Source organism: Archocentrus centrarchus, chromosome 6 (genome assembly GCF_007364275.1).
Source record: "Archocentrus centrarchus isolate MPI-CPG fArcCen1 chromosome 6, fArcCen1, whole genome shotgun sequence".
NCBI classification, from domain to species: Eukaryota; Metazoa; Chordata; class Actinopteri; order Cichliformes; family Cichlidae; genus Archocentrus; species Archocentrus centrarchus.
Window position 1 is genome coordinate 24,305,352 of NC_044351.1, and position 16,819 is coordinate 24,322,170.

At 38.7% G+C, this 16,819-nt stretch overlaps 1 protein-coding gene across 1 annotated transcript; it reads left to right on the top strand.

Annotated features, from left to right (window-relative positions):
* Positions 1–1,856: 1,856 nt before the first annotated feature.
* On the top strand, positions 1,857–12,939 carry slc17a8 (solute carrier family 17 member 8). The gene is made up of 12 exons (XM_030731014.1): positions 1,857–1,977; positions 3,127–3,382; positions 3,558–3,676; positions 5,169–5,283; positions 6,457–6,544; positions 7,235–7,321; positions 8,924–9,066; positions 9,241–9,390; positions 9,473–9,605; positions 10,421–10,531; positions 11,200–11,327; positions 11,732–12,939. The coding sequence occupies exons 1-12, from the start codon at positions 1,880–1,882 to the stop codon at positions 12,056–12,058; spliced, it is 1,755 nt and encodes a 584-aa protein (XP_030586874.1). The 5' UTR covers positions 1,857–1,879; the 3' UTR covers positions 12,059–12,939.
* Positions 12,940–16,819: the final 3,880 nt, after the last annotated feature.

Here is a 16,819-nt window from a genome sequence, read left to right on the forward strand (position 1 = left end):
CACTTCTACACTAGGAAGTTTCACTTAACCTTCAAACCAGCATTTGTACTTTCAGTAGTTCATGGCAAAAGCAATTCACAAAATGAGATCAAATATGAGCTGAAAGACATGATCAGAAGTAATAAAATACGAGATTTCATCATCAGATCTCTTGCTACTTATTGGCTGTGGAAACTTAATTTTAATGCTGCTTTTAAACGACTTCTTCCCCACATGGCATCATCAGCTGCTGACTCGTAGTTTTTTTTTTTTCCAACAAGTAGTAGTACAGGCAAATGTGGACTATAAACAGCTTCAAGCTTCCAGGAATCTGTGATGTTTCTAAGTGTTCACAAAATCTGTTCTTTTATATGGACACAAACATATGGAGATGGACACACTGCAAGCCTTGAGGCAGATTATCTTTAACATTGATCTCAAAGCGATTTCATAGTTGTATACATGCATTGTATATATGGTTGTTTTTGTCTTGGCAGAATTTGATGAACACTTCTTCATGTCAAGTCCATATTTTGAACACTAGGTGGCAGTCATGACTTATTTACAAATGGAGCGACTTCCCAGATTAATACAAACAGCACATATATCTGAAAGTGTTAATACTTTTACAGATATTATGTTTGGAATTTGCTGTTGTAGTTGCTGCATCTACAATGCATATCATTTAAGTTCACCAATTAACAACAATGAAAAATTGAATTAAAAAAAAAAAGATGAAAAACAAAAAAAAAAAGATGTGTTTACCACACAAGTATCTGAAACCAGTCTATTTATGTTTCCTGTAAAGGAGTGGTGACATTTCTGGTAAAAGGAATGTTATTTATGGAATGAATTTCCACTGGGCCTGAGGTCTTATTTTATATCTGGAGTACATAAACAGCCAGAGTGCCAGAAGCACCTTGTGTAGTCGTTTTTTGAAAGCTATGACAGACTCTGAGGGTTCAGGCCCACATCAACCAGTCTGCTGTTGAAATTTTAAAATCTCAATTTCTTTGTTTTTAAAATACTGCATATTTAATGATGGGCAAAGAAGGAAATTCACTCCCACACTCACAAAGTATTTCAGGGAAATGCCCATTAGTGTCGAATGCGTTTGCGATATGGTGTTGTTGGCACCAGCTTTATTGCAGCAGTTGTGATTTCAATTGCTCTTTCATAAATGCAGAAAATTTCGACACAAAGCTGGCAGAGAACAGGATGCTAAACCTGATCCTCTATGCCTCTGTGTTAGGTTTCAGCTGCTCCCATTTTACACCACAGCAGTCCAGATACTCCTGTCTCTCCTCCGTGCAACATGTCAAGCTCATTCATATTTAATAGTTTGTCCACTGGCCTACTATCAGATGAACCCAACTAGCTGAAGGGGTGGTGGAGGGGAGATGATGATGAAAATGATGATGTGTAAAAGCGAGGGGCTGGGTTTTGAAAACCAGCTGCACCTGCCCCTCCTCATCAGGAATAGATAGGTTATGAGATGGAGAGGATATCTAAGCAGCTCATTCAGTTCAGCTGCAGACAAAAAGGGGACCACAATGCCTAGAGACTAAAACGTGGATTCTACACTTTCATTTGCTTCCTGCCTCTCTGACCAGTCCTGGATGGATCTCTCAGAGTTGAAGCAAATTCGAGTTGCTTTGGCCAAATGTTACTTTGGAAACTGAGGAATTGTTTAGTATCCCATATCAAAACTCTTTCTTACCTCTGAGGGACCCCTGGTACCACTGAAAGGTGGAGCCAATCCTCAGTGCCACAAACTTAAGGAATGAGGAACAGCTTCTAGTGGATTTTTGTTTCTCTTCTCAGAACCAAGGGCGCTCTTGAGGTATCAAGACTCTGTTTTGGGATAAAGGGTGAGGAGAAAAAGACCCAGAGAAAAACAATGCCTTTTGGTTTAGCAGGTTTGAAAGAGCAGGTGTTTAAACCTGGCAAGGAGGAAGTAAAGAACACAGTGGGGGACTCTCTGGGAAAACTGCAACGGTGAGTGGGTTTGTATGGAGAGTGGTGGGAAGAAGGCACAGAGTGTGTGTCCACAATCTGCACGTTATTGAACTGCATGCATATATACATTGTGGATACTTTGTAAAAATGCTTGAATATGGAGCATCTGAAGTCAAAGGGATGAAACCCTTTGAGAGAGAGCACATTAGCCCGGCATGTTCTCCGAAATCCTGATGATAAGTAAATATTTTATTCTTGTGCTTGCCAAGCAATGTCGGTGATGTAACTGCAGATTTTATTTTAAGATATGAATACATATTTCATATCTAATACATATTTCACAGAGGGGTGTGTGTCTGTGTATGATGGAGGAGTCTTCATGAATAAGGAAGATTAAAAGCATTTTAGGAGATTACAAGAATTTCCTGTAAAATGATTTTTTTTGTGTGTGTGGGTCATGTAAATGTGGCATACATTATGAAGTAGTGGAAAAAGGAAATTCTTCACTTTTTCTTTTTTGAAAAAGATTATACATTAATTAATTTTGATTAATGTGGCTTAATTACAGAAAAACAAACAAAAAACACAAATATATATATGACAGGATGCACAAAATTTTAAAAAGTGGAAGCCCATATATGGCAGTAATGTTAATGATGACATTTAGAGATTAATCCATATTAGAAAACATAATAAAAATTTTCGTATATCTTCATTTGGCAAAACTTAGAACACTTTATTTTACTTTTCCTTGAGATATTCCTCAGTGACTGTGCACACCAGCTGTTACCACTGTGGCGCCTCAGACAGAAGTCTTGCTGGAGGAGAACTGCAGTAAATAATAAATCTTCTGCAGGCAGATGTGAGGAGGAGGCAAAGAAAAGGTGGATTCTGGGTGGTGGGGCAGGTAGAGGGTGATGCACTTGAAAGTAGTTTGCTGATTTTCTTCTCCTTTTTCCCCTGCAGGATGTTGCTTTGCTACTGCAATATTTTTGTCCTCATAGAAGTTACCAAGAAAATCCACACACAAAGCCACATTATATATTATCTTGTATGACCTGCAACCAAATTGAACTTTAAAAAAAACTTCACCTCTAATTGAGACACTAAAATTACGAGAAAAATATAGCTTCAAAGAAACAGTTTTTAAGATGAACCCATAACTCTTGACTGATTTTGACTCTGTAGGAAAATAGATGGCAGTAATGTGGAAGAAGAGGACAACATTGAATTGACAGAGGATGGGCGTCCGGTCACATCAACACCACGCTCCGTGCCGCTGCTAGACTGCAGCTGTGGTGGCCTACCTAAGCGTTACATCATCGCCATCCTCAGTGGCCTGGGCTTCTGCATCTCCTTTGGCATTCGATGCAATCTTGGTGTGGCCATTGTGGAGATGGTGAACAACAACACTGTCTATATAAACGGAACCCCAGTGCTTCAGGTAAACTTTTTGTTTATCTTATTTTTTGACCCTTGACGTCTCTCTCCATGCCATGCCATGTATCTCTTGTTTATGAGTTCAGCACTGTATTTTAAGAAAATGAGAATGCTGTGTGTTTCGTTTCAAAGATTCATTTAAAAAAATCCACTTGCTGCATTCTCTTTCCTCCTTGCAGAAAGCTCAGTTTAACTGGGACCCGGAGACAGTGGGGCTGATCCACGGCTCCTTCTTCTGGGGCTACATCGTCACTCAGATACCTGGTGGTTTCATCGCCAACAAGCTCTCTGCCAACAGGTCACACTTCATGACTATTCCCTAGTTTCACAGTAGCACTGTAGTTTCTACTTCACATCATCAATTGGGTTTTAAACTGGCCACAGAAACATTATGCCGCTTTGGACTACTTGTGAATTAATGACTACTACTGCCCACAGTGCATTATGGAGAAAATGCTGTTTATAATGAGGCTGATGCGTGTGTGGTTTGGATTTCATGGAATTTGCTCCATGAGCTGAGGTTTAACTTACTGCAGCCCTAATTATGTGTGCTGAAGGGATCTATTATACATTTACTGTTGGAGTTTCAAATAATGATGTCAGGATATGGGCAAAATGCAGGCTGAGCATATAGACTGCTCTATACGATGTTAGGTGCACTGCTGTTTATAAGGGGCATCAATCAGAAGACATTTGGTTTAAAGTGAGGGGTAAGTGAGCTAAACCAGCTTGTTTCATAGACTGGATACACTTAGGGGCTGCACCAAGGCCCAGTATAAGTAAAGAGGCATTATTGTGAACTGTGAATCATACAAAGCTACACTAGTAGAGTCCAAGAATAAAAATATAGAGTTGGAAATGAACATAACAGGTCCCCTTTAAGACAAAATCACAAGAAGGATTAAATAGAAAAAAATTAACTACAGTATTTTTATTGGAACGCCTCCTCAGCCCGTGCGGTTAAAGAGTTAAAGCTGTACGGTGTGGTGAGCAGTGTTGATGGAGCAGATAGCAGTCCTGTAATAAAAGCTTCACAGGAAAAGAGGACACGCCACTGACAGAGTTAATAATGAAAGATCCTGCCTCTGATTTCTTTCTGAAACACCAGCCGCTGGAATATTACAAGTGTCACTTACACACTGTTTTGGAAAAAGAGAAAGAAGGGAGGATGAGGCAAAGGAGAAAAGAGAGGGGAGCTATAAACGGCACTGTGGTGATAAAGCAGAAACTTGTGGATTGAAGGGGATGTCTTTATCTCAGCCAGTGAAAGGCAGAGGTGTGAGATATGTCTCATTATAAGGCTGACTGAGATGCTTTGAATGTCAGTTATGTGGAGACATACTGCCTGCCAGTATCAGACATCTACAGTAGCTTTCAAACACTGGGTTGCAAGTCTGTGTTGTGTTTCACTGTTACAGACAGATGTGGACAATTTTACAACAGGCTATATATTGTCACCTTGTGGAGCTTAATGGGTTCATTGGTTTTCTCTGATATATATCAAAATACAAACTCCACAAAAAGACTAGTTTAAAGTTTAGGGAAATTAAGGGAAACAATACCCCCCCCCCCCCCCCAAAAAAAAATGTCATAAACGTTGAATTTATTTTTTGCTATAAATGGATTTTCTCCATTTCTTGGCTTTATGCTAAGCTAATTGAAAGCCTTGCTGGCTGCGTTGAAAAAGTAAATTTCCTGAAAAGTACATTTAATTATTATATAGGCTAAGCAATTCAGACTTATTCCTTTTTGCTTGTGCGCAAAATGATGACATTTCAGTTTTTCTGCAGGGTTTTTGGAGCTGCCATTTTCCTGACATCGTTGCTGAATATGTTCATCCCATCCGCAGCCAGGGTTCACTACGGCTGCGTCATGTTTGTTCGCATCCTTCAAGGCTTAGTGGAGGTAAGGGGGGTGGGGGTGTGTGTGTGTGTGTGTGTGTGTGTGTGTGGGGGGGGGGGGGGGGGGCTGTGTGTGTGTGTCTGGGTGTGTGTGTGTGAGAGAGAGATAGAGAGAGAAAACAATGACTAGTTGCCTGACAGAAATAGTTTGACATTTGTGAAAATATGAATATTTGTTTTTAGTTCGGAGAGATAAAATGAGAGCAATGGTACCAGGGGAAGGCTGCTTGCCTGCTTCTGTCAGGAGAAAACAAAATGTACCAGATGTTTATGTGTGGTACAAAACCTTCTCTAAAAGCATGCCTTTGTGTTTTTACTCTTCAGCCTTGAGGCACTATGCTTATGCCATCTTGCTTTGTTGGCACCAGAAGAGACCCTATTTAGATGAGAGGGTGGAGTGCCAACTTATAAGCGAACAGTAACTATCCACAGATACACAGTACTAAGTAAAATAAGATTACAATACTGTAAATTAACAAGCCAAACCAGTAGCACAGACCTCTTGACTCTGTTAGTAAAACTGACTCCAAATAACTCAATTAAAAGTGCTCCAAGAGGCACCACATAAACACAGTGGAGAGGTCCAATTCAGTGACTAAGGGTGGAGTGAAGTCTGACAGACAGCTAGTCACCTAGTCCACACCCATCTATCGCTCACAGCAGCCATATCTCTTGTAGTGCATACCTGTAAGCTTTATGGTCGTCATTAACTGTGAAATATCTATAGAGACCAAAACTATTTATTTTCTAGTCTAAAGTTGGTAATTGTTATATATGATTAGAGCCAATTCTGAATTCTGAGAAAAACCTCAGAAATCTGACTTTAATATTAGAAATCTGACTTTTATCCCAGTTCTGAGAAAAAAGTCTCAATTCTGAGAAAAACATAATGTGGTTCAGTGGTCCTAATTCTTTTTGTGTAATTTGGTTTTTGCATCAAACCAAATCAATCTGTGGTATTCTGTGATCTTTAGAGGAGCCACACCAGCCATTTAACCAGTTTTTGGCGGTACCTTTATATTTACTGAACAGATATAAGAAAGGTTATCAATTAAATGATCAAACTCTGTGCAAGAAAACAGAGAGTGTTTCCCAAAATGTCAAACTATTGCTGTGAAGCATTTCCACCTTTGTCAGTCTTTGATCTTTCCCAACTTCCACACCATGTCCCTGCTAGGGTGTTACCTACCCAGCATGTCATGGGATGTGGTCCAAATGGGCGCCTCCTCTTGAACGAAGTCGACTGGCAACAACATCATTTTGTGGTGGGTGATGCCTCTGCTTCTTCTTGTGAAACTTCTCTGTGGACTCTATTTATGCTATGTGTGTCACACAACCTTACAAGTCGCAGCGTGGCCAGTCAGGAAATGGACGTGAGAGAGCTCATTTTGTTTCGTTGATCTGGTCCCCCTGTTGTCTGTGTTGAAATTAACTAACCATGTTGCACTTTAAATAGGTACCATGACAACCCATGCATCAAAACACTCTTGACATTGTCTGCAAATGAGCACAGCTCATCTGCGTAAGCTGAAGGAGCTTCTCCCTCTATTCACCTAAATGAAGTGTCACCTTGCTTACTGTCCAAAAGCACTCTCACGCTCCCGGCTCTATTCAAAACAACGGCGTTCATGAATCTGTCAGATAATAGAAAACACACTAAAACATCCTCCCTGTAATGGCAGCGCTAATGACTGATTTTGACAGCATTCATTCAATGAAACTAATGCGTCTCTTTGATGTGTTTGTTGGCGCGTCGTCATCGTACGGGGCAGTTTTGTTGTGTTAGAGTCACTGCAACAACATAAGGATTTAGGCTTAGTCCACGTTTAATGTTGTGCAAAGGAATAATATACAAGAAACAACATGTTATATCATATTTGAATATCACAGAGTTCCAGAATTACAGCTGGAATAATAATACATTGACAATGATATCTGACATCCATTGTTCCCAGGATCCTACGCAGGAGCAGTGATCGCCATGCCTTTAGCCGGAGTGCTTGTTCAGTACATTGGCTGGTCTTCAGTCTTCTATGTTTATGGTAAGGCTGATGTTTGAATGTGAAAAATCCATTCACTTAAAGATTAAAAAGCTAAAAGGCTAATGTCAAAGGCATTATTTTGGCTGCTTAAATAAAAACAGGCATCCTTCTACAGTCGTGTGAAAAAGAAAGTACAGCTTCTTTCAGTCCAAAGGTTTTCATGTATCAGGACATAATAAGAAGCAGAAACAGTGTGTGAAAAACTCAGCGCACCTCTACTGCGTCCATAGGAGGGTAAGTAGCAGCCAGGTTCTGCTGATCAAATCCACATGATTAAACTGATCATCAGCAAAGTGTGACCGCCTCAATAAAAGCAGAAGTTTTGGCAGAGTGCTGGTCTGGAGCATTTCAGTGTGTGTTAACATAACATCAAGGAGGAAAGAGATCAACGATGATTTTAGAGAAGCAACTGTTGCTGCCCATCAGTCTGGGAAGGGCTATAAAACCATTTCAAATTTTATATCCATGATTCTACAGAGAGAAAGAAAACACTGAAAAACATTAAAGTCAGCCATTAACTCCAAATTCTTTGAGAGTCAAATGTGAGAGAGAAAATCATTAGTACTTCAGTTTATTGCCAGTAAAGGTGGTTCTACAAGCTGTTGAATCATGGAGAGCAGTTTTTGTGAAATAATGACACAGTGTATTTTGGCATGTGTTGTTATTCATCTGAGGTTGTATTTAAATAATTTTACAACCTGCTAAGGATCAGATTATATATTTCATTAAGTCCTGATATGTAAAACATTTGAACTAAAAGATAGAGTACTTTATTTTTTTTCCAACTGTATTTGTTTTATATCCACAAAATATTAAAATAATTACAAATGGCTTTATCATAAGAAATAAGGGATTATCTCATGGATTTCTTTGGTACTAATTCACCCTTTCTAGTGCCCAGATTGTCACCTTGTATTCCATAGAATCTAGAATAAAATCTATTAATTAACAATGTATTAATATGATTAACTGCAGACTTGATTATTAGAACACTCCATTATTAAATGGTTACCAGTATTTATAAGTACATTATTATAGCAAATGCCAGGGGTAAAAAAAAAAAAAATGTAATAAGCTCTTAGACATTAATAAGCCTATATGAATTGAATGGATGGATGGACAGTAAAAGACAGTCCGTGACTGTAAATGACTTGTTAAATGCGCAGTTCAGTGTCATGAAAAGTGGCTTTAATCATCCTTGACTGTCACGCTGTTCTTTGGCATTTTTATGCTTGGCACAATAAGCCTTATCTGATCTGCTTTTGAGTTTGATTAGAATGATTAAGACTCACATCAAATTCACACTTTGGCAAACGTGTTTTAATAAAAGAGCTACTCTGGTTCTGATGTGATACAATCTCATGATTTATTGATGTAAATTAACATTTTCCTGTCTGGGCTGTATGACTCACGCCTGCTTCATTTTTAATAATGCGAAATTCTTGTGGTCCAAAGGAGTTCTGGACTTGGAGTAATTAATCTGTGCTGCCCTCAAGCTACTCCTTCATACTTTACAAAGTCTTGACTACCAAGATAAGCGTCTCTAAAGGTATATGTAGAAATGCATGAATTCACCTGTTATTGATACTGTTTTGTGAAAAGGTGTTTTTGGGATCATATGGTACACGCTGTGGCTCCTGCTGGCTTACGGAAGTCCTGCTGAGCATCCCACAATCACAGACGAAGAGAGGATGTACATTGAGACCACCATTGGTGAAACAATCCACAAACTGAGTGCAACTGAGGTGTGTCTACTGTACATGTAATGACACACACACACCAGAATGGCCGATTGATTGTTTGATTTTAAATCCACTGTGGTGTACAGAGGCAAAACTACAAAAACTTTATCTGTCCAACAAATTATGGAGCTAACTGTCCATAAACAGCAACGACTGACTCCTGTTCTCCCATCACAGAAATTCAAAACTCCATGGCGTCGCTTCTTTACCTCCATGCCTGTCTATGCGATCATTGTGGCCAACTTCTGCCGCAGCTGGACCTTCTACCTGCTTCTTATCAGCCAGCCAGCGTATTTTGAGGAAGTATTTGGATTTCCCATCAGCAAGGTTGGCCTCACAATATCACTATACTTACAAAAAATGTCCACAAAGACTTGTTCCATATCTTAGGTCTAAAATATTCCAACAGGTGGGTCTCCTGTCTGCTGTCCCCCACATGGTGATGACAATCATTGTTCCTATTGGAGGACAACTGGCTGACTTCTTACGCAGTAACAAAATAATGTCTACCACTAATGTGAGGAAACTCATGAACTGTGGAGGTCAGTCTAAGCATATCTTGCTTCTCTTAACACTGACTCTCTCTCTAAATTACTATGACTTATTATTTTGTACTAACAGTCCTTTTCGATAATGGTTTAGACTGTTTACATTGTTGCATCTTAGAACAAGTTTAAACTTGCAGTAACATTAAAAGCCCCTGTAACAGTGAATATAGAATAGAATAGAATAGAATAGAATAGAATGCCTTTATTTGTCATTATACAGCATGTACAATAAGATTGGAAGGCCACTCTTGTTTCAGTGCCACACTGTAGAAAGTCCACACATAAATATATAAAATAAAATAGAATGTATAAAAAATGAAATAAATAGATAGATAAATATACACATATAAACATAATGTACAGTGGATAAGTATTGCACTTTGTTGAATGAATACTGCACAGTATAGGAGTGATAGATATTGGACTGTTCATGAGCAGAAAAGATTTAGTATGAATAATTTAAATATTGCAGTTAAACTGGGTGAGTGTGTGAATTCAGAGTAGTTATTGCTTTGCTGCTTGTAACCTAAGTATAATATTGGTCATGGGACTACTATAAATAAATTACTAAAAAATAGAATGATTTAAGATATCAACACTAACATATTCTTTAGACCCACTTCTGCAGAACATGTTTCTATAATTTTAGGGATTCCCCACCTGAGTGACGACACTGCAGTGTACAATAACCCCACGATCCCACTCTGGCAGCATACATTACTTACAAATACTTGGTATAAATGTCAACTGGATTGACTAATAATGGAGTTTATCATGTGAGTAATTAATATATAAATGTTTTGTCACAGGGTTTGGTATGGAGGCTACTCTGCTGTTGGTGGTTGGGTTTTCTCACACGCGAGGGGTCGCCATCTCCTTCCTTGTGTTGGCTGTAGGCTTCAGTGGATTTGCCATCTCAGGTATTTCCACTGACGTTTAGTTTTTTGCTTTTAATTTAACACTTTAAGCTTGACTGCATGGCTGATAAAGGTGTACAAAGGTGTGCAGGATGTTACAGGATGTTGCAGATTTTTTTATTTTTAGTATTTTTATTTATTTTGCATTCTGAAAGACTTTAAAATGTTAATACAGAAGCACGGCTGCTATTGTTTTTAACCACATGATCATATCTGTGAACAGATGTGGTAAATGTAATAGCAGCAAAACAAAACAATACACAGTATGATACAGTTGCAAAACTTTACAGATGTATGGTTGGTATCAAAATAAAGATTTAAAGATTTTTGTTGTCCGACCAATAAGTGCTGACACGAGGGCACCAGAATGTTCACCCCCATCGCTCATTCTTCTATAACTGATGCATGGAAATATAATTGAGGTACAAGATGATGTCTTGTTTCCTTTGGGTGTGATGCAGTATACATGCATTAGCCTCCCAAACCCTCACAGAAGCTCTTCTACTGAATATTTTATTGACTGTTGTTAAGCATCCAAAAAAGATGAAAGCATGCATGCAAGTCTAAAGCAGGTTTAGGCACACAAAGCATTCAAATGCCATAAAAATTAGATTTTTTTTATTATTATTATTGTGTTTACACTCTTTACACTGTTTGCACTGTGTTATCAGGTTTCAATGTCAATCATTTGGATATTGCTCCTCGCTATGCCAGCATCCTGATGGGCATTTCTAATGGGGTGGGAACGCTGTCTGGAATGGTGTGTCCCCTTATTGTTGGAGCTATGACTAAACACAAGGTACAATAGGCTACTTTTCCCTCCTATCAAAATGTGAAGCTTGTTTTTATTTGACATTTTGACTATGTCATTGCTTCAGCCTTTTGTTTGTCTCCTATTCTGAAATATATACACAAAACATTACAGGAAACTCTGACATGTTTTTTCCCATTTCATGTATAAATTATATCAGGAATGACTGTTTTGTGGGTCATTGAATTGCTGTATGTAATTTTGTACCTATCAAAGGATATTGTAAATAATTTATGGAAGTGTAAAATTTATTATACACATTGCAAGTGCAGGATTTTCAGTGCCAGGAGTAAGGCAGCTGATTTACAGCATTACCTCAGTGGTACATCATTGAAATATCAGTAAGTCTGCCTCTGTCAGAAAATTCATTGACTCTATTCATCTCCCTATAGACTCGTCTGGAGTGGCAGAATGTCTTTGTTATTGCGTCCATGGTGCATTACTCAGGGGTCATCTTTTATGCTATCTTCGCTTCGGGAGAGCAGCAGGACTGGGCCAACCCTGAGAGCACGAGCGAGGACAAATGTGGCATTATTGATGAGGACGAGCTGGCTGAGGAGTCAGAGCTCACCGGCGAGAACCCGGTGGCTCCCAAAAAGAGTTACGGAACAGCGGACAATTCATCCGGTCGAAAACAGGGTTGGAAAAAGAAGAGAGGGGTGACCATGCAAGAGGAGGAGCATTATGGGAATGGGGACTACCAGGAACAGTACCAGTGAGACACTACGAGGGACAAAAAACTTAGGAAATTTTACAAAACTGACATGTGTCAGAAGCAGCAGCATCACATGTACCTCAAGACACCACCCCCTTTTGCGATTTTCAGTCAACGCACCCATTTAACTGTGATATATGAAGACACATTTTTAAAAAAAATTAGCAAACTGCTAAACTAAAACATTATTATTTTTTAATTTTTAATGCTGGAGCAAAATGAGAACCATCAATAAATATCATCTGCTGATAAACTGACATGAATTGACATATATTGTAAAGTAGTATGCTTAGTAAAATGGAAACCACAAAATCCATAGACCAACTAGTGCTGTGTTAAATAAACATTAAAATACACATATCAACTTTGACTCCTCCTGCACCCTGCCCTGGTCCTATTCTTCTATCCATCTGTGCTAACACGACTGAGCTTATGTAGCTTACTTTGATATGTGATCAGTTTTTCAAATATCTTGTGTCAGCTATGCAATGTGAAAAGAGGCTTACTGCCAGAATGTATCGATGGGTTTGACGGCAGATCACAGTGTTAATGTACTGAGTCTTACGGTTTTTGTTGCTTGTATGTATTTGCTGTTGCTGAATGACTGCACTATGTCACCACTTCGCCCACTTTCCTTGTCCGAATAAGTCTTAGTTCACCATCTGTTTGTGATACACTTATATATCAGCTTCATTATTTATGGAGCTCTTAGCTCATAATGGAACAAAATGGATGGTGAATTCAGTTTAATGCAACTATTTGTTCTTCTGATTTTTGGCTTTTTGGAGTTTCTCAGTGTTTGATAAATGGAGATGCAAATTTGTTTCTTAAAACAATGTGCAGTAAGGTTTCACTTTAATCCTGAAAATATATGGAAAATTTGCACTTGCTGTTCATCATTATTACTCCTAAAAGAGAGAAATAGACCTGTTTTGTACAGTAAATGATCTTATTGTTTGAGAGATTTCACTTCATTTACACAAAAACTGACTTGACATGCAATAAACTACATTTCTATTTAGTGTTGAGATTGTTTAGAGACTGAAAATGCATAAATAGCTTCAAGGTTTCTCGATTACAGTGTAGTCTCCATGAATTTGTTCAACATTTCATGGTTACTTTATATATTCATACAAATTATAAAAAATAATGTCTAACTTAACCTTTCAGTGTACTGGAAATGTAGGCTAAGACTGATCAGCCAAGCTTGTTAAATGCTCACCATACACTATATATAACAAAAAGGGAATAGCCAATATGGCATCAGCCATTGGCTTGTAGACTCACATTTTCAAACCTTTAGCTTTCTTTTTTTTTTTTCAGAACCAGAAGTCACTCTTTACACAAAATAGTGGAGTGCTAAGTTATCAGCTAATGCTACCTAGCTGTATCCATTGACCGTATGGGTGCAACACACAGACACAGGTACCTGCTAACTAGTGTAAGCTAAAGCTGCCTACACACTGGAAGGTTTGCTTGTCGCACATTATTTTGAAGCTGATGGCTTGTCACTTGCAAACTTTCTAGGCTCTGCTTGTCTAGGTAACCCTCTAAAGTATTTACAACCAGGCCATATGTGAGTCAACCGTATTCTAAAGTCTCATTTGTAGTGGTTTCAATTGCTTGCCTGGAAGTTGAGAAAAGTTGATCTTGGGTCCCACCAGCAGTTATTTCACCCACATTTGCTTGAAGTTGTGGAATGCCATTCACTTTCTGAGGTCTCTAGTAACCACATCACTTCCATATCACAGTGTGCACGTAGCTTAAGCCCTCAGTTACACTGGCCTAGAGGTGTGCAACCCCATGGCAACTTCCAATTCTAGGGAAAGATTTATATTCCCCAACTAGCTGGCAAGTGGTTGCTGGAGGTTGTTGGCTGTCGTTAGGGGAATTAGTCACAAACAAGTATATAGTGCTGCACCAAATACCTGCTTGCAATTGGTTTGGTCAATTTGGTGCTGCACCAAATACCTGCTACTGACCAAACCAATTGCAAGCAGGTATTTGGTGCAGCACCAAATACCTGCTTGCAAGGTATTTGGTGCTGCACCAAATACCTGCCCACTGACCAAACCAATTGCAAGCAGGTATTTGGTGCTGCACCAAATACCTGCTTGCAATTGGTTTGGTCAGTAGCAGATTGTTGAAGTTGGATAAAAGATGCAGACTTGACTGCAAGCAACATTTGTGGTGAAACTATGAAAATGTAAACTGGAAGCAGAGAATGTTTGCCTTCAAAGTAAAAATTGCTTTTGAAATGTGTTTGTTGCACCCAAAGAACCACTGAGGCACAACTTTTACGTGAAGCTGAACATTCTCCATTTGCACTGATCTTTTTCAGGTTTTAGTGCCACTTGGTGAGCAGTTGGTGAGCATTTGTAGTCAAATTGGTGTCTTCCATGCATGCTGTGGGCAACCATGGCAATCTGCCAGAGACCAAAGCAATCATTAGGGGAGGCAGCACCTGCTTTATGACTTATTTCACCTGGCAACAGCCAGCAACCACTCGCCAACTAGTTATGGAATGCATTTTTCCCTAGCACCCAAAAGTTGCCAGAGGGTCACTGACTAGTTTCTAGGCCTTTGTGACTGAGGTTTAACAAACATACATGTAAAATACAAGAAGTTCAGTCACCAAAACCGAAGCACAACTTCTTGGATGGCCTGCACGAAATGGTCAGATAATTCCATTAAAAATGCTACAAAAGACACTAACACTGCAAATCTCACTACTGGAATTAGCTTAAGTGAAGTTTAGCAGTCTTATAATTTTGCATTAAAAACAAAAACAACAAAACAAAAACATTTTCACCCCTCAGCTCAAAAAGGCTGATGGGGTATTGCTGTCACCCCGCTGGGCGGGTGGCAGGTGGCGTGGATATCCAAATCTGTCAACATAACAACTTGAGAAAGAGGTCACCCAGGATTTTCAAATTGATGCACTAAATATATCTACTAAAAGTCTCAGATAAGTTTGAATTTTTGTGACCTTGACCTCAAGTCAAACGTTAAGTTTACTGAAAATTTTGTGAGCACAACAGCTTGGGAAGGAGGTCACATAGGACTTTTTTAAACTACGCCATAGATGTATTTATTCAGGAAGAATATCATAAAGGCTTCTTATACTGATTGCTTAGCATCACTAACAATCTCTGACATAGTGGAATTTGCCAACCTTGATACAATTCATGCATTTTTTATTTTGCAGGTTTCTCAATGGCTCAATATAATATGTAGCTATAGCTATGTAGCTATATATATTCAGTCTTGTGACAAAATGACATTCAAAGCTTTTTCCCAATTTGCATTCAGTGAATTTTCATTATGATAATGACCCTTCTGCAGTCAGATTGCTGTAACTGTATGGATTTTCAGGCTAGGGCACGATTTGATAGCAGAATTGTTAAAAGATGTTCCATGCTTATTGTTTAAATTTTGATTTTTTTTTCCTTTTATGTGAACATGCCTGGAATCTTCAGGAATGTATCAATATTGCTGCAGTTTGTGGTAAAATTGGCAGCGGCACTCGAAGGGAAATGATGTAATTACCAAAGTCAGCAGACTTCATGGAAATGCTAGTATTAAATAATACTTAGACATTTTTTGGATCTTTTAACTCTGTGTATAATATTATTAGGTTTAGTTGAATTTATTTCTACCCAGCTCCTCAGTAAATTATCCTTTAATTATTATCATTAAGCAAAATATGCTGTCTCTATAGAAGTTTGATTATCATAATTTCTCATAATGCCATTCCTTATGTCAGCTTAGCCAAATGAGACATTTTTAAATATTCCTAGGATGGGTCTGTTTTCCATCTCACTGTAAACATCCTTTGTCTTATCTGTCTGCCTGCTTTATTTACACCACCGAAGATAATCACTGAACAGGATGTTCTTCTCCAGCTTAGCATGTTAGCCTCTCTTGTATGAGCTGATCCCCCTTTCATAAAACTTAATTAATGCTATGTGTGATTTGCCTACAAAAAATCCAATGATTATTCCCTTTCACATGATGATAAGACATTTCAAGGACTGTGGACTTTGCTGCTGGTCAGCTGTGCAGGGATCTAATGCTCTGGTGAACATGTAGCCTGTTATATCATTTATGCCACCAAGGTGTGCCTCTGTTACAGTACTGATTGCCACCCCATAATGACATGGTCTTTCTGGACTAACAAACAAATCACCAAGAGGAAAGATAAAGCCCAACATCAGCTGGAGATGGAGTTATTTTATGCTCTAATCATTTTAAAGTAAAATTGTCCATACTTGTAAGAACACTGACTACTACATATACATGTAACTTATGTTTAGTAGAGTTGATTCGAACCATTTACAGCATAGCTGCTGGTTCATTCTTCACATGCTCTCAAACACAGAGCAGATAGTCCACAAACAGACATCAGCCAATGGCAAAGGTTCTGTTTATTTGAAAGAGACTGTCTGTTGACTCAGAAGGGCCTCTTTGAATGGAGCAACAACCCATCAATGATTAAACTTATTTTAGGGAAAATTAAGAATCATAAAGAGAAATTTCCAGTGTGCATGTTCATCTTGGAATCTGCACTGGCACTAGGGCAGGTACCCGGGGTTCTGTGGAATGCCAATACAAATAAATCTGGTGTCGACTGGTATTGCACGCTGTAATGACATGATAAAACAGGTATGATCAGTTCAAGGACAGTTGGGAACTATTGCAACACATTTGCTTTCTGAAGTTTTCCATGATATCTCAATTTGTTTTTGTACCTATAAAAAAAGTT

What these genes read in the sequence shown, in the direction of transcription:
- slc17a8 (XM_030731014.1), top strand. Translation starts at nt 1,880, where the DNA reads ATGCCTTTTGGTTTAGCAGGTTTGAAAGAGCAGGTGTTTAAACCTGGC. An exon ending in ACGGAACCCCAGTGCTTCAG is followed by an intron (nt 3,383 to 3,557) that starts GTAAACTTTTTG and finishes TCCTCCTTGCAG; the next exon opens with AAAGCTCAGTTTAACTGGGA. An exon ending in TTGGATTTCCCATCAGCAAG is followed by an intron (nt 9,391 to 9,472) that starts GTTGGCCTCACA and finishes ATATTCCAACAG; the next exon opens with GTGGGTCTCCTGTCTGCTGT.